A 23,002-nucleotide genomic window follows, 5' to 3' on the forward strand; every position below is an offset into this window, starting at 1 on the left:
TCATATATATTATTGCTTGTTTCATACAGTTGAACTCTATATGAACTAGGTGTACTGTGATTTCTTATACCTTATCTGATGTTTCAAAAAATATATCTTATGTTTCATTTTATAGTTCTTATGTTCCATAAAATATATGTGTTGTTTCATATACTAATGATATTGTTTTATACATAAAAATCATTGATGTTTCATATAATATTTCATTTCCTATATATGTTTGAAACATCAATGATTATTATGTATAAAACAATATCATTAGTATATGAAACAACACATATATTTTATGAAACATAAGCACTATAAAATGAAACATAAGGTATATTTTTTGAAACATCAGATAAGGTATAAGAAATCACAGTACACCTAGTTCATATAGAGCCCAACTATATGAAACAAGCAATAATATATATGAAACATTAATATTATAAATTGAAACACTTGATATATTTTACGAAACATCATTAACGTACACTTCAACTTCATTTTAACGTCACGTTGACAACACAATTCAATGTAACATTACATTTTTTAATTGAAACAGCGACAAGTCTTTTTGATACAATAATAACATCTTAAAAAACAAAAATTAATTGTCCTAATCAATTGAAATAAAAATCTTATACTACCTTTACCAAAAAAAAAAACGAAATTAACAAAAGAAAAATCTTATACTACCTTTACCCAAAAAAAAAACGAAATTAACAAAATGATAAAAGGATGTTTGCCACCATTAATGACATTGGAAGATGGGAGAATTTCTGAAAAATAGAAAGAGGTGGGTCAAAAGATTTTCTCTCTCTTCAATTTATGGAATGCGTGCATTATGGTTGACTGTTTTCTTCAATTTTCTATGCAAAATGTGTTTCGTCAGATTTAATGAAATGGATGGCATGAGATTGGTTCTCATTTTGACAAGATTATCATATAAGCCTTGGTTCTCACATGATCCTGCCCCTATAGCTATTTAATGTTTTACATAGAATATAGGAATTTTTTAGATTCTATTCAAAAATACTCTATTCAAAATAGAAAAAAATCACACAAACAGTTGTTAGTTATTACTAAGAAACCGTATATAGTCATTCGACATTTTTCGAATATTTTAGTATTTTCTTTTTTTTAGAATAATTACGATTTTCGAGTAATGAATAATATTTCTATATCTAGATATAGAAATATTATTCATTATTTATTAATATTTTTTATATTTTAAATAGTAATTTATTTGTATTAATAGCAAATAGACGAAAAGAAATAAATCGATTTTGTACTCTATCTGTGTATTCTTTATCTTTACGAAATACCAGCCAAACTAGAATGATCGGAAAAGGCATATAATAAAATTCTTTGATTGGTTCTTCCTCGAAAAATGATTCCGTTTTATTTTATTTTACAAAAAGACCAAAAAGAATTCGAACAAATAACAAAAAAATTAGAAATAATAAGAATTTTTCTTCTTTTATTCGAAACGCCCCGTGATATTCAACCAATTATGCGCTTCAATATAATTCCCAGGAGTAAGCGTTATAGCCTGTTTCCAATACTCGGCGGCTTGATCGAACCAAGCCTCCGCAATTTCAGAATCTCCCTGTCGAATGGCTTGTTCTCCCCGGTCAGAATAGGAGGGTCAACTCCTTCTCTTAGAACCGTACGTGAGAGTTTCCCACCTCATATGGCTCCGCAATCAATTCTTTTGGTGTCCCATTAAACCAAATGCGATTTCTTATAGATCTATATTCCACTGTTCGGAGGAACCAAAGGAGGTTAATCACATGAGTTTCAAACTTTCATTTTGATTTAATTAAGAATCAATTTCAGTTTATCTTTTCTCCCACCTGCAGAAGAAGAAAACACGGATATTTACTCCTATCCTTCGTATTTTCCGCAAGGTAACTATCTCGGTTTTATATCGAAATTTATATAGAATCTTTGAAAAAAGCTTTCCTTCCTAAACATAAGTAAGAAAGAAAAGACTTACTATCTTTGGGATTTGATCCTACACCGCCGCTCAAAACCTCAGTCTTAGTGGATCGACTCTATTACATAAGTTAATTCCTAACTTTTTCTATCTTATATTTCTATATACGCATAAGTAATCAGTTCTTTTCTTAATGTATTGGACCAAAACCTCATTAATTGATCTTTACGGTGCTTCCTCTCTATCAATTAGATCTTTTTTTTATCCATGGATATAGAAACAGAAAACCACAATGATGCCAAACGAATCCTAAGTTATCAGAATTTGTTTAACTTCAATTTAGCACAAATTACTATATCTAATTCTGCAAAATTGTGTATAGAAATATAGAATAATAAAAATTCAAACAAGCTCTATTTATAATAGCATAATAGTCATTGTTATTAGCCTAATAGTCATTTTCTACAATAACATCATCCTATAATTTCATATACAAGTAATTTTGTAAACTTAAATTAACACAAACTATTAAACCGTTATATTTTTCAAATATCATTTTTTAAATTGGAAAAATTGGTAAAAATAATCCCAACTTTCACGTATTCGTTTTAAATAATCCCAACTTTGGATTATTTTTAAATAATCAGAACTTTGGGGGTCATCCGCTCAAAATGGTCTTAACCGGCTACCCAACCTGTTATAACAGGTTATGGTGACACGTGTCACCTAGTGATTGGTTGAAAAAAAATTTATAAAAAATTATAAAAAAAAAAACCAAAAAGCTGTTAGCATCCATGGCTCCACCCACAAACCACCTTCCTCACCACCATTGCGGCGGTCAAGACCGCTTCCTATACCCTCGCGACGGCGAGAACACCTCCCCCGTGTCGGCATCTCCCCTTACCCTATGTCAGCTCCCCTTCCTGGCGCCCCTTCCCTCAAAACCACCAAACCCCAACCCGTAAAATCCCACGAAATCCTTAAAAAACTATCTTCCCACCGCATGAAACCCCCAACCGTCCCTTCCCCCACCATCGAAACCCTAGCGCTAGGGTCCCGGTGGTGGGGGAAGGGACGGTTGGGGGTTTATGCGGCGGGAAGGTAGTTTTTAGATTTTCGGGCGGTTTTAAGTGGGCGGGTTTGGTGGTTTTGGGGGAAGGTTTGCCGAGAAAGGGAGTGCCGGCACGGGGGAGGGGAGCTGGCTGCGGCGGTGTAACACCCTCAAATCTTCCTCTACGGAAATACCAGTATAATATGTATAATTATACCGTAGAGATAGACTTAGGCGTATTACCGCCGCGTGATTACGCAAGGCTACCAAAAACTACTAACCAAAACCAATACTTTGCAGCGGAAACTCAAACTATTTCTTTATTAATAATAGATATAAATAGAACCATTGTCATGCGTACTCATAAATAAACAAGGACCAACATTCCTAATCTAGGTGAAGAACATCCCGGGACTCCCACATGCTCAAATATTGACTCCATCAGAAAATAGTCAACGCTGCTTACCATTAAGGTAAACAGGGCGAACCAAAACAAATAGGAAATACGGATTAGCAAAATATGCTGAGTACGATAAGTGCAAGATAAGTAAACTCAATTTTATTTGCAAACATGCTTTTAAAAATCAATTCCAATAATTAATCCAATAATTCCAAACACAATATTCCAAAACCAATTCCAATAATTCAATATTTCAAAAATTCATTAATAAAAACCAATTCCTTTTAAAATCCAATTCCTTTTTAAAAATCCAATTCCTCACCCAAGTGTGCACCCCCCAAGCTAGTCTCCTACTATTTCAAGGCTATTCTTGAGGAAAGACTCAGTCATGCAAAGTCCAAAGTCTTATCAACCAAATCCGCAAAGTGGGATTACTATCAACATGCTTGTAAAGCTTTAATAATAATAATTCAATAAATCCTTTTTTCCAATTCAATAACTCAAAACTCCTTTCTTTTTTGAAAGGAATAGTGTCCTTCGAACCAGTGTATTATTCCGATTGAGGGTTCGAAATTAATTAGAAAGCTAATTATTCAGTGAGGTCAAGTGATCGGAATGTCTAGCTAGAGGCCGCTTCCGATCATTAATACTAATGAATACTTAATATTACAGCTTAATCTTGACTGAACCCTTCGGGTCACACCCAATCATGTAACCGAACTGAAGTGACGAATTAATCCGACGGATTAAATGAGTCAATAGAGATTTTACGAACTAAGATGTCGGATACCGATCTCAGAGCGTCGAAGCCGAGCGTTGAAAGTCGAGTCGAATTTATGAGTCGACGAGACGGAAAAATCAGGCAAACAACAAGTCAACGCGCGTGAAAATCCTAGCCTCGATATGGCCTAGCCAATCGAGGGCTAGGTAGGCTAGCATGGCTAGTCGGGCTCCATGCCGCAAGGCAAGGCTTGGCCGAAAGCCCAGCATGCATCGCATGCACTGGCTAGGCGAGCTGGGCGAGTAGCCATGCAGGCAAGGCTCGCCAGCATGGCCGAGAAAACCATGCGTGGCTGGGCTGGCAGGCCATGTCGCAAGCAAGCAGCAGCCTACGAGCATGCGAGAGCTAGCAACGAGGCGCGCTAGGCACAGGCTACTAGAACCAAGCTTGGTGCGTAGCAGTAGCAGCGCCCAACAACAAAACTGCCGCATTTGCGAGGCTTGCTGTTCCGGGTTGGTGCGGGAAGGCCTAGCTGGCAGGCCCAACTGAGAAACTAAGCGCCAGCATGGCTGCCTTGGTGCTCAAGGCGGGCTGCCACTTGGCGCCATCCTATTGCACCCGTTTTGTGAAGGGGTGGCTTGGGGAGCAAGGGGAAGGTGGTCCTCCCCTTACGGTCCTCACCTACTCTTTTTCTCTCATTGCGCCACTTGTCGTTTGATGATTATTTTGGCTTTTTAATTTAATTTGGAATTAAATTAAATCTTATTTTGCCTTTTACCAACTATCTCACATTGAAAGATGATGAGAATTCTTGGGGAGATTGCCCTATAAATACCCACCATTAGGTATTGGGAACTTCACTTGAGTTGGTGAACTCTAAGGGATCTCCACAAGCGAGAAAACCTTTGTTCGTAAACTCTTAAGTTATTTTTGGTCTAGCCTTGACTAAGCTTCGAGGTAGGGACCAGTTACGTTTCGGTAGCGAGGGTGTGAGCCGTTGGAAGTTCTCGCACTTGCGGAACTTGAAGCTTTCAAGTTCGAGCTCAACAGTTGAGCGAAGCACGCTACTAGGGTGAACATTCTTTCTCCCTCTTCTTTCTCTTCTCTTCTCTTATGTTTATGTTTATTTCCATGCTTTTATTTATGTTGTAATTATTATGCATGCGATTCGATCCGGTTATCGGGTTTTGTTTCCGCGCGGTGTCGAACACCGCAAAACCCAACATATTTAATTCAACATGCTTTCAAAATGAAACCTTTAAAACCATGATAAATAATTTTAATCATTCAAAACATGATATAAAATCAATCCTCCAATTTATTTATCAAAACCAATTTTTAAACATGCTTTTATTTCATAAATCATAATTCAATTCAATTTATAAAAATCATATAGAACATGCTTATTCAATCCAATAAATTTCAAAGGTATCTAGCCACCTAAACATACATTTGATCATTACTAGCAACAAAAATAAACTTTCAAGAACTTCGATCAAACACACCCTACAAATAAATATAACCTTAATTAATATAAGGTTAACAAATAATCACATCGATTAAATTAAAAACCCCCAACTATATGTACATGAACCTTTTAAATTATTTTTCATAAACTTGAATAAAAATCTGATTTTATTTAATTAAAACTACTCATAATATATTTATAAATCCCCCATAATAATAATAATTAATTAAATTAGAGAAGAGAAGAAGAAGAGGTAGAAAACCAAGGAAAAATGGATAAGAATGTGGCGGCAGCTAGTGGCTGTCGTGGTTGTGGTCAGCGATAGGTGGCAGCCAGAGGTGGTGGTCGGTGGCAGGTGGCAGCCGGAGGTGGTGGTTGTGGTGTTTGGTGGTTGGCGCAAGAACAAGAGAAAGAGAAGAGAGTTAGAGAGAATTAGAGAATTTGGTGTTAGTGTTTAGCCATGAATCAATGGGTATTTATAGGCTAGCTCATGCAAGAATTATGGTAGGAGAATGTAGGAAAAATTATGGTAAAAAGAATTAAGGAAATTACTTGGAGAAGAGAGTTTAAGAATTATGGAAAGTTTAATAATAAGGTGACTAAGAATAATAAAATTAAGGAAAATATGTTGTCATGAAAAAAAATATGGCAACAGGAGTTTGCTTGGGGAATAATCAAAGATGATAAAAGGTAGGGAAATAAGATGATCAAATATTTAGAAGATGGGAAATAAGAATTAAGGAAAATAATAGATTTAAGGGAGATAATTAAAAATAAAAATTACCAAAATAATTCACCCAAAAATCCATCATGGTGGCTGAAATTTTTGAGCTTCCATAGCTCAAATTTTCGGACACCCTATGTAGTATTTAGGGAAATATTTTTCTAAATTTAAGGGATTAAAAATAATTGTATAAATAATATATTTTGTATAAAATAATTAATTAAGAGAATACCAATTATTCACTAAATAAATTAACTAAGAAAATCAAATTTTCCACACTAGGAAAATCCGAAATCCCTAGCTATTTATTAGGAATTTTCGGACCACTTAATTAAATAATAAAATATAATTTGCTTAATTAAAATATCTGAAATATATATATATATATATATACATAATTCGGTTTTTTAAAATAAAATAAATGGATAATAAATCTTATCCAAAATCCAAAAATAATAACTAAGTTTTTAAAATACTTTTGGCGCCAAAATTCAAATATCATTTTGGCTTCAAAATTCAAATAGTAAAATAAATTACTAAAATACCTTTTTTCAGAAAATAATGATTAATTAATTAATTAATTAGAAAATACGTATCAAAATACGGGGTATTACAGGCGGTTTGGGGCGGGGGATACCTGAGCGTTGGGAGAAGGCTGCCGAATATCCGGCTAGCGGTGGGGGTTGTTGTGGGTTATTGGGGCTGATTTTATTGTTTAAATTTTTAAAAAGAAATTTTTTTTTTAGCTAATCATGCGGTGACACGTTAAAACCAAAAAAAAATTACCTCTTTATTCGATTACCGGTCACTTGGGACCATTTTGAGCGGATGACCCCCAAAGTCCGGATTATTTGAAAATAATCCAAAGTTGGGATTATTTAAAGTAAATACGTGAAAGTTGGGATTATTTTACCAATTTTTCCTGTTAAATTACACCAGTAACGTTGGGAGGTCCGCGCGTACAACTAATATAATAAAACTATGTAAACAACCGGAGGCTAGTGAGTACGACAATAGTTTGTACAACGTATTATTTAAGCCTTTTTTTTCAGAATTAAAATTCTTTTTGAACTTGTAACATATGGTAAACAAGCCCTAAAAAAAAGAGAACTATGAACAAATGTACAATTAAATTAAATTCATGGAGTATCCAAATTATACAAGTATCAACCAGTCCCAATAGTTTTGGCAATTACACCTACTCCATAATATCCATCACAAAGGTTAAATGGCCAAGTCTATCCATATCCAAATCCGAAGAAAAGCATGATATGGAAATTGTCAGGCTTTCAACAAATACAATTTTGTTAGTCCACGCCCAACATTAGTAAGCCATCACGGTAATCAAACTCCATAGCTTCATAGATCATCAGTAGTGCCTTGCCCTTGTAGGGAATGCTTTAACGTCTTCGTGCTAATGTTGCAGAATTGCAGCTAAAGTTGCATCTTGATATTTAATTTATTTATGTTGCATGGTCTATGCAGATGACTAAAGACATCATCTTTGGCCAGTACAGAGGTAAAGATTATCTTTTGCCAGTACTGAAATTCTGGTATATTACTCCTAGTCGTTGCATATTAATTGTTGGTATTGTAAAATTTATCTTTACATGACCAATAGTATTTCATATATAGGAATGAACATATATAATCTGTTTGGATACCAAAATGACTCCCATCTTGAGCCTTTTGTTAAATGGGTTTATTTAGTTCACACTGCAGAATTCTCAACAATTTCCATTTGATGCATTGATCCACGACCTTATAATTGTTATAAAGTCCACGGTATCTTCATACTCCATACTTCAGAACTACCTTATACTAATTGACATGATACGATTATACCAATAACTGGCTAAAATCTTTTAAAAAATTATGGAGTAAATGGCTAAATTTGGTAGATGAAAATTAAGAAAACAAAAGAGCAACAGATTATTATGGATCAGCTCAAATTCACATCTTTCTTTTCATCAATCTTAACCAAAGTAAATAAACCCAGATATTAAATTTCCTTTTCAAAATATACCTAAAAAATCACGGACCGCCAAATGTGATTACATGCTGCTTATTCCTCATATGAGTATCGTAAACACCATAATTAGCGTTATTTTCATAGGTTTCAGAATCAGCAACATCGACAACAGTATAGGTTTCATCCACCACGACAAAATCTTTGCAATAAGAATCAACCAGCAAAGCAGGAGTAAAATCAGGATAAGAACCAGCTCCCATTTCAGGAGGTGGCAGAGTTGCTATTGAGCTTATTTCTCCTCCACATGCATCATAAGTTGCTGGCGCTTTCAGACCTTGAAAGATCCTCTGTGGCCAAAACCCAAGCGCGAATGGATGTGTATCTCCCACTTCAAGCCACCAATCTCCAGAAGGCTTCTCCTATATTGCATATGGTTGGAATATGGCATTAGAAAATTATAAATTCATAAAAACTGAAATTAGAAAAGGAACAAAGTGTTTTCACATTGAACACCAATAATGCAGCCTGTTTCTTACCATACAATTACTAAGTGTTTTAATTTGGAAATTTACCTGATAAACAAAAAACTTGTTTATGTAAACTTTTTCTCCCTTTTTTGATATTGGGTGAAAGGCAAAGTCTATAGGGATATCCGATCTGACAATGACGTACCCGCATTCAGAACTGAAACAGCGTAAATCACCTGCCTGTGGAAATGTTTATAGAATAATTTAGCAATTTGGTCAATAAACTCTTTAATATCAGCATACTTTTCTTCAGCCATTATAATCTATAGAGTGGACTGACTTTGTTAACATACTCCTATAGAATCTTTTTCTTTCAAAAAGTGACTTCTCTGAAGGTCATTTGAATAAGAAATTTGATTAGTTATGTCAGCCCTGACTTACAACTGCATATATAAAGAACCTTGTCCGGTTGTCTTTGTACTTGGATGGATAAACCAGGGAAACAAGCAAAAGGAAAAAACTGCTCCTGTAATTTCTGCAATACAAATAAACAAGTAGATTCACCTCTTTTTTCTTCTGCTAGACGGTGCAAGCAGATGTCCTCCTTAACCAGCTAAGTAAAAGCTTCAAAAGGGAATAAATAACAAATAACAAACAATTAAATGCAAAATCAGATCACTTACTGTCCACCCAGCAATTATGGAATCACTACTACCCCTGAGAATGATTTCTGCTGAACTGTACTGGGATGGTAGAGCTCTTGGGTTGTAAACACTAAAAACACCACCAACTCCATAATAACTCTTCGAGGGATTGCTTTTTGTTTGACCAAGTGCATACTAAATCACAAAGTACAATACAAATCAGCTATAATTCCATATCCAACAAGGTGAAGGAAAAATCCCATGTCAATTAATCATAAAAGAACACAAAAGATCAAGCAAAAGAATAAACAGGATCATATAATAATTTCCTTCTAGATGTTTATATATTTGGCATACCCTTGCCTAAAAGAGCATGATAGATTTATAGAGTGCAGATAGAGTATCGTTATAAAAAAGTTTAAACAATAGTATTATACTGTAAAAATAGTAAGCATATTAAGGGAATAAAGTCACAGAACAAGTAATATAAAAAGTGGAAGGACAATTTTCATTTTCTGGGCAACAGAGAGGAGGAAGGGGTGCTAAACTTCTTGTAAACATCTGTGAAAAGACCTAGACACACTTGAACACTATGCAGATCATATACATATTTGGAAAGAAATGAGTAGTGATCACTTGATTGATTTCCTATATTTCAGCTTAAAACTCACAACAGTTCCAGATATGTATCCAGTTCCACGATTGGGATTCACCCCTTCCACAGACTGGTGTGGAAGCACATTGGTTTGTAAAAGGTCATCTTTTTCATTAACTCTTCTAATGGGAACCGTCCCTGGAGGGCAGCCTCCATCCTTTAAGCGGAACACGTCAGTTGGTCTTTCATTCATCATCAAAGAGATATTGTTGTTTTGGATCTGTTTAGGCCTAGCAGTAGGCTTTGTCTGCACAAATATAATATGGAGAAGTCAATAGAAATTTGAATATGGAGTTAGTGGAACAGCAGCAATTAAGATAGAAAAGCACCTGTGGGTGGTAAGTATGATTTTTTAAGAGAGGATAATTGAATGCTGGCTGCTTGTAAAAATCTATACAGTCATATGTATCCCCGTACACAGTCTGTACACCATCCAGCTAAAATAAATGACACTTAGAATCTAAAGAATGATTGTAGTTGACGCCTTAACCAAGTTTTATAGAAATAAGTGCAAAACTTCAACCTTCAATGTTTTTACAGCAGATCCTGATCCACCTTTCCTCGAAAATTCAAGAGAAGCAGCCTCAAAACTTGACAGAAGGAAACATATTACAAGAATGTACTTGTATATAGCTTTCAAAATCATCTTTGAAGCTGTATTATGTAAACAAAAGTTGTTAGAAAGAAAACAAAAACTGTTAGAAAGAAAACAAAAATTTATAAATAAAGACAAAAAGAAACAAAACAATTTTGTTGCTTCTCCAGACACTCTTTCTAGAACCCTGGTATTCTGCTGCTTTTGTAGCTGAGAATTCTACGAGGATGTTTGATAAAAGTAGATTGAAAAGGTTCACCAAAATATGAAAGCATACTTACATTGGTGTGGCAGGAGATAGTTCCACATATGAAACATATCTGAGCTTTCTATAGAGAATGTCATTTTAATTACATTTATTGTCTATAGGAACATATAATAAGAAGCTTGACTATTAATCATATATCCAAAACTTCAGCAACATGAGTAACAGAAGAATATACAACAACCCAAAGATGTAAACAAAAATGACACAAGAGTAAGAGATAATCTCTAATAGAGTAGTGAGGCAATTAGACACACATGCTGGTTGATTAATTTCGGATCAAGTACAACACAACGAGATTCATAACAATGCAAATAACAATACTAGCATCACCAATGATATTTGCAGTACAGCAGGGGAAAGAAGCACATACCACTTAGCGATCAGATCCAACCTACAATTCTCAATAGCGAATGAGAGAGTGAAAGTTGTAGCAAAAGTTTGCAAATAGGGATAAAGTACAAGGCAACCGAATTGGGAAAGCATAAATATATGAAACAATTCAAAGCATCTAGGCATATTCCATGGTATATACAAAAGCCCTATATGCTCAATAAGGAAGAGATCTTACTGTTTAGTCAATGAAATATTGAAAATTAGGAAACAAAAGATAACTGGTAGATACAATGTAACTCAAATGTGATTCACTCATACCAGATTCACAGAAGAACAAAAAAAATTAATTGCAATTGTAGAGATGTATTCAGCACTCTTAGAGTTTTAGCAAACAGAACATGGCATATACTCCCCCCATCACAAACAAATAAACTTCACATTACTCTCTTTCCTTTTAATTAAAAGCTAATGGTATAAAAAAAATAATAAAAAAAAAAATAAAAAAATCCCCCTTGCATCCCTCCATTACATCAATTATATATCTTTCTTTATCATAACATTTTATCTTCTTTTTTTTTTTTTTTGTTTTTTAATTATTATTATCTCTCTCCACCCACTTCCAATAATGTCATTAATATTCAATAACAATTCTTTAGACCTGTAAGAAAGTAAATCCATAATCTCAATGCAAGCTCGAAATGCTCACCAGACTATACTCACCTTGCCTCTGCAAGCCAAGAAAAAGGTTGCACACTTGCACGTATTATGGCCTCCCTAGAATAGCAATCTATCTGAATGATGGTATACTTATTCAATAAACTAAATCCCATTTCCTACAGATAACAACAGAAAGAAAGAGCTGCAAATGCCCAGCAGAGAGCATTATATCAATCAAGGATAGTTGTCAAAGTTAAAAGATGAACAATGAAATAATGATGAGCTAATTGATTGTTTATACAACAATTTCAATGACTTTCCAACTATCTGGAACATCTGTTTATCAAAATACCAATGTAAATGACTAAATGTATTTAGCTTACTTGAAAGCACAAAGCAAATGGATAATTTACGTCACCAATAGCTAGGCAATACAGGTAGCTAAAGGAACTTGTCACCGAAATAAATTAGCAAAATATCTGGCGAATTGTGACTAAGAAACAGCTCCCTTTTTTCTCCAGCTGTAAGAAAGATTGCAAGATGTACTGAATTTTTTCTTCATGGTATGGCTTAAGGTCACATATCGTGACAGAGAAACAATCTCTAGATTATCTTTTGGAAGCATAGCTCCATAGCTTGTATTCCATAATCAAGGTGTTATGACTTAGCAATAAGGTAGTCAACAGCCATATAGTAAGTCCCTACTAGGAAAAATGATGCCAAACCACTCCGAGCCATCCTCGCAGAAATTCCCCGGAATAGAAGATTGCGATCTGACGGATGCATCCCAGCAATTCTTTCAAACCAATTCCCAGGCTGGCTCCATTTTAAAAATTTCCTCTCCTTAGCCAGATACTTGGATAGCACAATGCACTGAGAACGGGTTCTTGAGGTATCAAAACCATGAGAAGCAGCAGCAGCCATTGACCCAGAAAATCCAGCTGACAGGCTAACAACTAAAGGGGACAAAGGGCCGATTTCATCATTTGTTTCTGGAGGAGGATCCATCCCAAAAGCCTTCCAATCAAGCATTGCTAGATGCAGAAATTGCCAGCTGCCAAAAAAAACGCCACCAAAAATAGAATCACGTGCTATACCTGTTCGAAGGCCTCTCCAGAGAGAACGCCATCCTTCTAATCTGACAATATCTTGCGGTCGTCTAACATCAGTGACATCAGGTGGCTTACCAGAGCCAGTCATCATCCATGGATAATTTTTCAAGGCCTCGGACATGTTATGATTTTTTGAAGATAAAACAAATAACAAGTTGACAGTACGATCCAATGCCAAACTATTGGGAATATATCCAGGTAGTAACCTTGAAATCATGGGAGCTGCAGCAGATTTTGTAGCTGCATTACTTGAGCTAGGTACAGGAATAGCTGCAGCAACCTGTTTTCGAAGCTTTATCATCTCAAATGGAGAGTTCAGGCAAGACTCTAAGGCCCCAGATATAATTCCCGATAAAAGGGCTTCAGAAACATAAACATAATTATCAATCCGACCATCTTTATAAAAGGCTGTCAAAAATTCATGGACCCCAAATCGAGCACCCAGACCTGTGATTCTTCCCACAGTTAGCCAACCAATACCACAGTACAAACCTGGATATCCCGATACAGATTTAACCCTTTCCAAAACCTGAGTGGCAGTTAACTTCTTGCTGGAACTAGCACCAACTTGGATGAGAGTTTTGACAGTGTCCAGAGGGTAAGATAGAGCAGTGCCTATTGCCACAGAACCTGAAGCAGCAAGAAGATGGCTTGCAAATACCGGGTTCTTTAGTAATTCCTCCATCGCATCATCCTATTTATTACTACAACTAGGACCGAGAGAACAAAAAAACACAATGAAGAGCAAGCATATGACTGCCAAATTTTGCTAAAGCTTACTTCCCCAGAGCTTACTTTTCCTTAAAAATTCGACAACTCAAAATTACTCAATTTACTGAAGAAGGATATTGAATCAGGTCATCAAACCCCGCATTTCTGCAATATACATAGGAGCAGATACTTCAGACATCTTAAAACAGAAGCATTAGAAACCCAGAGAAAAATTTTCAATACAAAATTTGATCATCTACTCAGAAATTTCACAAGCTCTATTTAATTATCAATGAATTTTATGCAAAAATATAGCTTCCTTCAACAAAAGCAAACAATAACATTAAATATTCAACCAAACGTCTATTCTCTTGGGCATTTCATCGAACAGTAAATATGCATGAAATTGGCAACATCACTAAACCCATATAAAATTAATAAAGGAGCAAAATTTAACAATCAAATACCAACAAATTAATGAAAAAACTATGAATCACAGAAATGGGTGAAACAAGAACAAAATGGCAATATAACAAAGAGCATCAAGCATAGAAATATTCCACTAATGAGTAAAAAACAAGAAGAAGGTGGAAGATCGTTAAACCTGGCAAAATGTATGCCCACAAATCACTGATAAGTGGGTGCTTGGGAAGAACTTTTGAATCGGGGATTTTAGAGTAAATGTGTGCTACTGGGGTTTTAGGGGTTTTAGCATAAATGCAGAAATTTAGGAAGAGAGGACAAGTGTTGGCGTGTTTTTGCTCAGGTTCGAAATCGGGATCTGAATCTGTAAGTATGTTGTAGAGGACTAGAGCGGTAGAGCTTGTGGTAGACTTGGCAATAGGGTCATTTGGACCGGTTTGAGTCGGGTCGATTCAAGTTTAGTGTGCGTTTGGCCGTTTGGGTAATTTCGATTTTTGATTTGATATCGTCATTAATGCAAATAATTCCAATTTATACGATTGTACTTTATGTTCATAAATTATTCATAACCTTGATACTAGTAACAATCCTAAATTATTGAATAATTATACGAAGTATCAAAATAGTCTAGACGGTTTTAGTAATTTATACTATACTTATCTTAATGAGCACAATCAAGGCTAGTTCATGCGAGTTTGAATTGATTTGAGACTTTAATAAGTCAAGTCAGAGCTATTCTAAGTTTGACTCTCAAGTAATGAGCAGAAGAGAGACAATTTAAACAAGGGTCACAAGAGACATGATCAAGTCATCATGTGGATGTCAACTAGCTTATTTGGTTAAAGTGATGGGGGTTGTCCCCAAAACCTGAAACCTCATCTACTACATTGATCTTCAGTCTATTAGATTGTTTCAGTTCGGGCTTACTAATTCGGCCAAAATCAATTCAATTCAAGTTAGGGATTCTACTTGGATAAATTCGAGTCTCATACCAAAATAATTCAAGTCAAATAATTGAGTTTGACTCAATTTTGTCAAGTCTAAGTAGTGTAGCAAATCTAGTAATGACAAACTGACAATCCTTTGTATGGGTCTAGAACTCTAGATGAAACATTAGATAGTAGTCCTTAAAAAATATACTTATATTTCATATCCTTAAAGTGTTTTTGAGTTCAAGTCTCTTTTAAATTTTGATAGACCTAAAGTCTTATGTGACTCACTATTTGATGAAAATCATAACAATACGGTCAATAATGACATAATGTCAGTAAACAATTTAATGACAAAATTTAATCATTAAAGACAATAATTATGTAATACACATCTCAAATTAGGTGCCACAATGTCTTTAATCATTTAATTAAAAACATAAACAACTTTACAAATGTATCCTTATTATATTATCTTAGTTTGACAGTACAACTTCTTTCCAAATGCAGGATAGATAATGACTTAATTCAAGATAGTGGGATCGTTATGTTTCATAGCTAACGTATTCATCTTGTCTAAAATTTTCGCACCCTTTCCCTAAATAATGTAGCATATGGAAAAGAGAACACCACAGTGAACAATGAATTTAACACATAATGGATGCCCAAAAGAACAAAGGCGAAAGAATAATACAGTGATGGAAAATTTTACGACTATAAGTTTAATGTAGCCATTGAAATACTAAGATCAATACCCTTGATCTATAATCTTAGTAAATTAGTCATTTCTCTCAATTTTTTTCCCTAAAATAATGGTTAGAGTGTTTTGAATGAGCCTAATATACTAAGCGAGAACAATTATACATCAAATGAAAAGATTTCTCAAATCTTCACAATATAAAGCTTGATTGTGTTCTTGTTCAATTCCTGTAACTGATCACGGTCTTTTCATCAACCTTTCGAGCAACTAGAGGCCGCATTTCGCCTTGCACAGCATCCCACAAAGTACACTATTGACTGATACAAGAAAAAGTGGAAGCAAGAAATGAGAAAAAGAGCAGACATTTCGTTTCTAGTCCTATATGATGATGATGCATGCATGTTTATGCTTGGAGATCAAAAACTTATTTATTATGCACACAAGCTAGTATTAGGCTATAGAAAATATGTACGAGTAGATTCATTAAGTGGGTAGTATTTGACTTCTATATCTTACCAAAACAACGAAAAGGACTACATTGAATATTGCAACCACCCTCCACTCAGTTTTCATGTACTGAGCAACTCCTGCCCTGAAAAAGTACAAGCAAACGCATTATAATTGACAAACAAATCGAGTTACAATGGAAAAAGATACGCAAGAATTTTAAGGTGAATTACACTTACTTGCAGGAATCACAATTGTAGCATCTAATGGTCTTCTTGTTCTTGTACAACTTGCAATCTTTGTTAAAACTAGCCGGATGATAGCTCAGATCATAGTATGAAGCATTGACAGCAGGATAGTCACACCTAACAGGTGGATAGAAAACAAGCTTTTAAAACGCTAGGCTACAGCTGTGTCACAGACATCCCTCACATCTATTGCAATTGAGTACTTGGTCAATGATGCTTAACAATATACAAAAGCAACAAGAAATATCTCAACAAACGCATGATGAATAATTCCAAGTTCCAACAACTGAGTTCAGCTTCCAGCGAATCCCAGGTAATACGAGTCAAAGATAAAGAAGAAAGAATGTAATTTCAATTTGAAACAATTTTCGATAATTGTTGCCACTGAAAATGGAGAAGGGGAAGATAAAATTATTTGCTTTTAATATTTTGAAACTAGAGTATTGGAAACTTACTCAGATGGCGGCCTGCAACAACCAGCCTCAATAGGGGTCAGTTTTGCTGCTTTATACTTCTTCAAAGTCTGTACTGGATACAAAAAGATTATTGTAAACACAATAGTAATTTGTGCATCCCCCGTTCCAAAAGATCACATTTTATATCTATCAGTGCAAGAAAACCCCTTATTTCCAAACTCCCTCTGATACAAAGTTACATTTTATATTTGGCACCATGTTAAAACTTGATAATTTTGGTAACTTTTCAAATGATGTACTGATTATCATAATCATCTCAACAAGCACATTCACAAAAATATTTATATGCTTAACTTGAAGTAGTGATCAATATTGTGGTCAGAATTATAAACATTTTGTTGGAATGCATAAAACTAATAATCCTGCCAAACTGAGACATGCTAGTATATGGATTTTGGACAGTCATTGCTTGTCTTTGTTTACATAAAACACAGATTCAATTAAGAGCAGTAAAGATCAGTAAAGTTATATGGTCTATCACAATTCACAAACCTAAGTCATGCGTCAGTCTGCAATGATCTACTATATAGTGTGAATTATATAGATTCAAAATCAGAAACCCCAAATGATCAGGAAGCTTCCTAGGAAAACCCAAGTATATTTTACTCCATACTTAGGATTAGTGGATGTCAGCTAGCTTAGACAATTATAGTCTTAAAGTGTAACAAAGACCTGGGATCAAATCACTTTGTGGCTCCCTATTCCACCGATAAGAAATTAGGATTAGGTTCTCCACTCTTCTAGAAAATATTATAAGTCCATAACCTTTGATTAGACATGGAATGGCATCCCCTGTTCATTGTCATCATACAGATTTTAAAGAAAAAGAGAAATTGAGCAACTACTGTTGACTCTTAATTTTGCATTGAAAGATCAAGAATTTTCAATTGTTCAATGCGTAAAACCTTTTAATCTATTATTTTTATAATATCATCTCAAACATTTGACCGCATAAGCCATAGGGAATACTATTTTTAGCTTACTCTCTTAATTTACCATCCTCTTAAGGTTGGTTTGTTATTGTAACGAGTATTCAATTATTGAAAACTAAAAACAAGTTTTTGGAAACTAGACAGTAGTTCCCCAGCTTTTGGTCACAAGTTTCAAAATTTGTGCGGCTAATTCATGTGTCATGTCTACTAATTTTCAGTTCATTGTACAACTTATATCATACAAATTCAAAATCTGAAATCCAAAAACCAAAAACTAGTAAATATGAGTTATACACACAAATCCGTAAAGTTTGTGCATTGTTATTCTGAGATGGAAAGAATATAACTTAACAGTTAAAGAAGGAATATGGAAGACAGACCTTGTACTTCTTGGACAGATTAGCACAGTCCTTCGATTTCACAAGACAGGCCTTCAAATTCTTCCAGTTATGGGTATTATTTAGCTGAAAGAAATTAAATTAGCTATGTAACTCAAGTTGTCATCCATAATCAGTATCTCTCCCCAAGTTTGTAAGCCCAGAATTCTTACTTCCTTCAGAAACCACGAACTGTAATCATGCAGTTGATACTCCTTATATCTGATGAGATAAGAATAGGAACAAGAGTAATTGAACAAAAGTAAAATATCAAAGCAAATTAACAGTTTTGACCACATTTAGGCATGTATCCACAAAATTCCACTTAAATTTGACATTAGACTGTTGCCACAACAAAACTAAAGGTTAAAAAGCAGAACCTGGGTCTAGGATATTACCTTAATCCAGCCACCTTGTGTCCTGATCCATTATTTGTCACAATAAATCTGATACATAAAGAATCATTTGCCTCAGAACTTAATTTTACACGTGAGAAGGAAACTGAGAATATACATAATCATCTAGAAACCAACGACATCACTATAAAAAGGAAAGGCACTACAAACAACATTAGGAGTTTGGAAACCAAATAAAGCCCTTCTCAGTAGAAGCTATCAACTGCATAAATTCCTCACTAAAAATACATTTTTAATATATTGTTTTGGCCTAACTATCTAATACATCAAAAGTTATCCCATAATCTCATTGCCTACCTCTAAGTTTTAAACTATAACAGTTGACTTTCCTTCCTGATCTTCTCATCATACTAAACATATCTTTAATTAATACTTAAAATCCAGAAAGAGAACAATCAAGTTATTTACTGCAGCCAGGTTATCCACCTTTTCACCAACCTACAAAGCCAACTACCCATTGACCAAGTGAAGATTCAGAAGAAGACCTAAAGAGTTTGGAATCTAATTGTATAGTTTGGTAGGAACATTTTTTATAATAAGAAAATAAAAGAGGTAGAAAGACAGAGTGAGCCCAAAAAAAACGGAAGCAACTATAATGAAAATGAGTATAGTTGCATTGCAACATATTAAGGATAAACAATTGGGAACATGAAATAGGAAAGGATTGGTATTGAAAATCAATCAATTAATCAATAAAAGCCTTAATCCCATAAATGGGGTCGGCTACATGAACCAAAAGTGGTTATTCCGTGTAGTCATCGACAAAAATCTTCCTTTTCCAACCCTTACGATCCAATGCCTTATCCTCATGCAAATCCATATACTTCATATCCTTCCTAACTTCTTCCAACCAAGTCATTTTCAATCTTCCTCTCCCTCGTTTAACCCCTCCATGGTCTCACTGTTCGTACTGGTGCACCAGCACCCTCGGGTCTCCGTCTTACATGCCCAAACCAAGGCAGGAGACTTTCCCTTAGTTTGTCTGCAATGCCTGCCACACCTACTTTCTTGCAAATAACCTCATTTCTGATTCTATCTCTTAAAGGATTGGTATTGAAAATTTATTATAAAATTTTTGTTGAACAAGTCATCAATATAGGGTTTTTTTACCAAAGAAGCAAACAAATGACTATAGATAAGAAAGATAGTACTTTTATGATATATCTATACAAAGGCTACTTTTATCACACATAGAAAGGAGCTAAAGTGATAAATCATGATGACCTAGAGAAGGGTTCACAACTTCCATTTCTGTACATCCAATAAACAAGTGTCCTTATTTTCTTTTTATCCAAAGCTTATTTACCCCGTCCAAAGGAAGTGTTCAACCACAAAAAATAGCCTGTTAGACAGCACAATTATCTACACCATCATAACACACCGCTTTGATCAGCATTGATATTTTCATTTCCAGCCATAATCTCTCATTTCTGAGCTTGCTTTATAGAAGAAACCATTTGTGCACTTATTTAGACTAATATTCTAATAAAAGAACAAGATTTTCCCCCACTCGTCTCCTACTTGACTGAGGTTTTACAGAATCCAAACAGCTTTTCAAGTGAAATTCTCTTACAATTTTCTGACATCAAGTGGACATAAAAGGTAAGATGACCATCTGGCAAGAGTTCATAACTTCCAAGTATCAATAACCAGCTAAATTGTGCTGACAAGGTAAAGTTTTTCAGCTACAATGTACCGATAATGACAATAGTCCATACATAAACAAAGACTCGAAACAAACAAATTCTCACCACATGAATAGCTATAGTGCTAACATTCTAACACAAAGCTACCATCAACCCTTATTAATGCCTAACTTAAGCTAATTGAAGAAACAAAGAATTACACTCGGAAGAAAAATACTTACGCCAATACGGTGAAGATCAAAATGGCGATGAGTATCAAACATAACAGTATCAAGTACTGAAAAAAGAACAAAGGTCAAGGAAACCTTATAACAGCAACAACAATGAAATCAACCCTATTTATTCATTAAGAATTCAAGACAAAGGATACAATCCATAATAAGATTGAGTTGTTCTTCCAGGCTCCCACTAACCCAATTAATGATCTGTAATCCAAAAAGGGATTTAAAATACATCATCATAGATATCCAAATATGCATTTTTTAATAAAAATTAAAAAAAATGAAAATTATGAAGAAATTAACAAGGGTTTACACTACAAGTATGATAGCACCAAGGCCTAGAACAGGAAAAGTGAGAGATTTTCTGCAACCATCAGTATGACTGCTCATCCATATTCCAAATCCAATTACTCCCAATGCTATAAGCTGCATCACATCACATAATCACAATATAAGCAAAACCCAATTCACAAATTAGCATTGAATTGATAACACCCAAAAGTAGCAGAGATTTCAAAATTAACCAGATTCAAAACAAACCCATTTCCCAATAATAGAAACCCATATCAAATAATCAGAATATGAAAGTATGAAACACATACAGAAATGCTCCCTAGTCCCTACTCGGTCCGGCTTAATTGGTGCGTTACTAATTTAAATTACACTATCAACGTGACGACTAATTCAAGCCGTGGCCGGTAAATAAAGAGTAGAGTATTACCGTGGTGAGAAAGTTGATCCATTTAATGACAAAGGTGCTAGTTCCTGCACCTTCAGAACCCATCTTCTCTGAAACAGAAGAGAGAGAAAATGGAAAGAAGCCGTTGAGTTAATTAAATTATAAGTTGAATAGAAGAGATTAGAATAGAAATTGAGATGGATCCAAAAAAAAATTAAATTTTTTCAACTTGTTTTCTTGTTGTTTGATGGCGCTTGCATTGTACTGCAAGTAGAAGTCTGTAACTTGGAACTTAGAAGGAACAACAAAGGGGTATGTTAAGGAATTTGGAAGTATGGGTATTTTAGTCATTATATTAATAGCGGGAATGGTACATCTAGAATCTAGATGTGTTTTTTTGTTTTTGTTTTTTTTTGTTTTTTTTTTTTTTTTGACGGGACTGTGTGTTTTTTGTTAATGAGGGTAAGTCCGATTTGTTAAATGTCTTGAATCTTGATTGATTTTTTATATATGGATACGGAGTATTTTAATTGATCTATAATAAGAATCTTGCTAACGAACGCTAGGGGTGTTTAAAAATTAATCCGGACTGAAAAATAGATCAGACCAGTCCAGACCGACCCCGAACCAGACCAAACCAAATCAATCGATCCGGTCTCCGAGCCGAGAAATTTATTTTCCGGTCCGCTCCAAGACCATATAGAACCGGTCTTGGACCGAACTGATTTTTTTTGCTTAAAATTATACATAATACCTTTAATGATGATTAAGATTATCCTTAACAAGTTTGGAAAACTTTAGTCGTATGAGGTTTTTTGAACTAAATATACAAAAACAGACGTTAAAATATTGTTTTCCATTATTTTTTTTCGAATTTTCCATAAATTATTTAAAATTTAGGAAATTTTTTTATAAAAATTCTAAAATCGATCCAAACCGGTCCGGTCCGGGTCCGGTCCTAGCTTAATTGGTCCGGTTTTCGGTTCTTGAAATTCAATTTCCGGTCCAGTCTGGTCTTGGACCGATGAATAGCCCTAACAAACGCTCCCAGGGCGTTAGATAACCCTTTAAAATATTTCATAAAATGCTACTCACTCCGCTTTCATATGATAGTCCCATATGCAATCAACCGCATAAAATAAGAAGAAAAAAATATTTGGAATCTAACATTAAAGTACAAAAACATTTCATAATTAGTTTTGCTTTATTTAAATTTTTTGATTTTTTTGGAAAGCATCAGCCATAATTGCATAATTTAAGGGAGGGATTCCTTACTTAGAGTCATGTCATCAATCAACAATAAATTAATTTAACCAATCAGAATTTAATATGTATAAAATAGGAAATAAAACCCAAGTCAAAAATGGAATACATTCAATATGGGTAGATCTTTTTAAAACACCCAAAACAATATATAGGACTAACAAATAGAAACGAAGATAGTATTAATTTTAGGGTTGTTCAGAGTGCAGTCTAGACCATACTAAACAGCAATTTTGCAGTTTTGTGCGGTTTGCGATATGAAAATTGCGGTGCGGTTTCCGAAAATGACCAAACCGCACTTTAATGCGATTTGCAGTTTAGACCGTCAAACCGCAAACCGTTATACCAATTTTATACTATTTCTATTAAAAATATATAAAATAGCTTAAATTATGATGTAATTTTTTACTATTAGCTAATTAAAAGTTAAAAAAAGAGTTAAATATTTAAATTATAAATTAATATTCACAAAATGAAATAAAAAATCTTTTTTAAAAAAATATTTATATTTTTTTTTAAATGTGGCTAAACCGCAAACTGCACGGC

At 34.4% G+C, this 23,002-nt stretch overlaps 4 protein-coding genes across 5 annotated transcripts; all 4 read right to left on the minus strand.

Moving 5' to 3' along the window:
* Positions 1-8,319: 8,319 nt before the first annotated feature.
* Positions 8,320-8,935, minus strand: LOC110719170. Its single transcript, XM_021898075.1, has 2 exons — positions 8,930-8,935; positions 8,320-8,676 (listed from the first exon to the last, which is right to left on the minus strand). Exons 1-2 carry the CDS (start codon positions 8,933-8,935, stop codon positions 8,320-8,322), a joined length of 363 nt encoding a protein of 120 aa, XP_021753767.1.
* LOC110719462 lies at positions 8,837-12,034 on the minus strand. Of its 2 annotated transcripts, XM_021898413.1 has the most exons (7): positions 11,257-12,034; positions 10,547-10,677; positions 10,353-10,445; positions 10,040-10,270; positions 9,408-9,563; positions 9,166-9,259; positions 8,837-8,964 (listed from the first exon to the last, which is right to left on the minus strand). In XM_021898413.1, exons 2-7 carry the CDS (start codon positions 10,667-10,669, stop codon positions 8,957-8,959), a joined length of 705 nt encoding a protein of 234 aa, XP_021754105.1. In that variant the 5' UTR covers positions 10,670-10,677; positions 11,257-12,034; the 3' UTR covers positions 8,837-8,956. The 2 variants fall into 2 exon arrangements, with proteins under 2 accessions (XP_021754105.1, XP_021754104.1); XM_021898412.1 differs by having other exon boundaries at positions 10,547-12,034.
* A 95-nt stretch (positions 12,035-12,129) lies between these two features.
* Positions 12,130-14,551, minus strand: LOC110719461. The gene is made up of 2 exons (XM_021898411.1): positions 14,304-14,551; positions 12,130-13,864 (listed from the first exon to the last, which is right to left on the minus strand). Exon 2 carries the CDS (start codon positions 13,671-13,673, stop codon positions 12,534-12,536), a length of 1,140 nt encoding a protein of 379 aa, XP_021754103.1. The 5' UTR covers positions 13,674-13,864; positions 14,304-14,551; the 3' UTR covers positions 12,130-12,533.
* A 1,076-nt stretch (positions 14,552-15,627) lies between these two features.
* On the minus strand, positions 15,628-22,005 carry LOC110719463 (tetraspanin-10-like). The gene is made up of 11 exons (XM_021898414.1): positions 21,236-22,005; positions 20,828-20,940; positions 20,664-20,718; positions 20,515-20,570; positions 18,630-18,677; positions 18,405-18,453; positions 18,235-18,318; positions 16,902-16,969; positions 16,438-16,563; positions 16,268-16,343; positions 15,628-16,068 (listed from the first exon to the last, which is right to left on the minus strand). Exons 1-11 carry the CDS (start codon positions 21,296-21,298, stop codon positions 16,003-16,005), a joined length of 804 nt encoding a protein of 267 aa, XP_021754106.1. The 5' UTR covers positions 21,299-22,005; the 3' UTR covers positions 15,628-16,002.
* Positions 22,006-23,002: the final 997 nt, after the last annotated feature.

Source organism: Chenopodium quinoa, unplaced genomic scaffold (genome assembly GCF_001683475.1).
Source record: "Chenopodium quinoa cultivar QQ74 unplaced genomic scaffold, ASM168347v1, whole genome shotgun sequence".
NCBI classification, from domain to species: domain Eukaryota; kingdom Viridiplantae; phylum Streptophyta; class Magnoliopsida; order Caryophyllales; family Amaranthaceae; genus Chenopodium; species Chenopodium quinoa.

What these genes read in the sequence shown, in the direction of transcription:
- LOC110719462 (XM_021898413.1), bottom strand. Translation starts at nt 10,669, where the DNA reads ATGATTTTGAAAGCTATATACAAGTACATTCTTGTAATATGTTTCCTT. An exon ending in CTGCTGTAAAAACATTGAAG is followed by an intron (nt 10,446 to 10,546) that starts GTTGAAGTTTTG and finishes GATGGTGTACAG; the next exon opens with ACTGTGTACGGGGATACATA. An exon ending in CCATAATTGCTGGGTGGACA is followed by an intron (nt 9,260 to 9,407) that starts GTAAGTGATCTG and finishes TTTGTATTGCAG; the next exon opens with AAATTACAGGAGCAGTTTTT.
- LOC110719461 (XM_021898411.1), bottom strand. Translation starts at nt 13,673, where the DNA reads ATGGAGGAATTACTAAAGAACCCGGTATTTGCAAGCCATCTTCTTGCT.
- LOC110719463 (XM_021898414.1), bottom strand. Translation starts at nt 21,298, where the DNA reads ATGGGTTCTGAAGGTGCAGGAACTAGCACCTTTGTCATTAAATGGATC. An exon ending in GGATCAACTTTCTCACCACG is followed by an intron (nt 20,941 to 21,235) that starts GTAATACTCTAC and finishes GATGTGATGCAG; the next exon opens with CTTATAGCATTGGGAGTAAT. An exon ending in TGTTGCAGGCCGCCATCTGA is followed by an intron (nt 16,564 to 16,901) that starts GTAAGTTTCCAA and finishes TCCACCTGTTAG; the next exon opens with GTGTGACTATCCTGCTGTCA.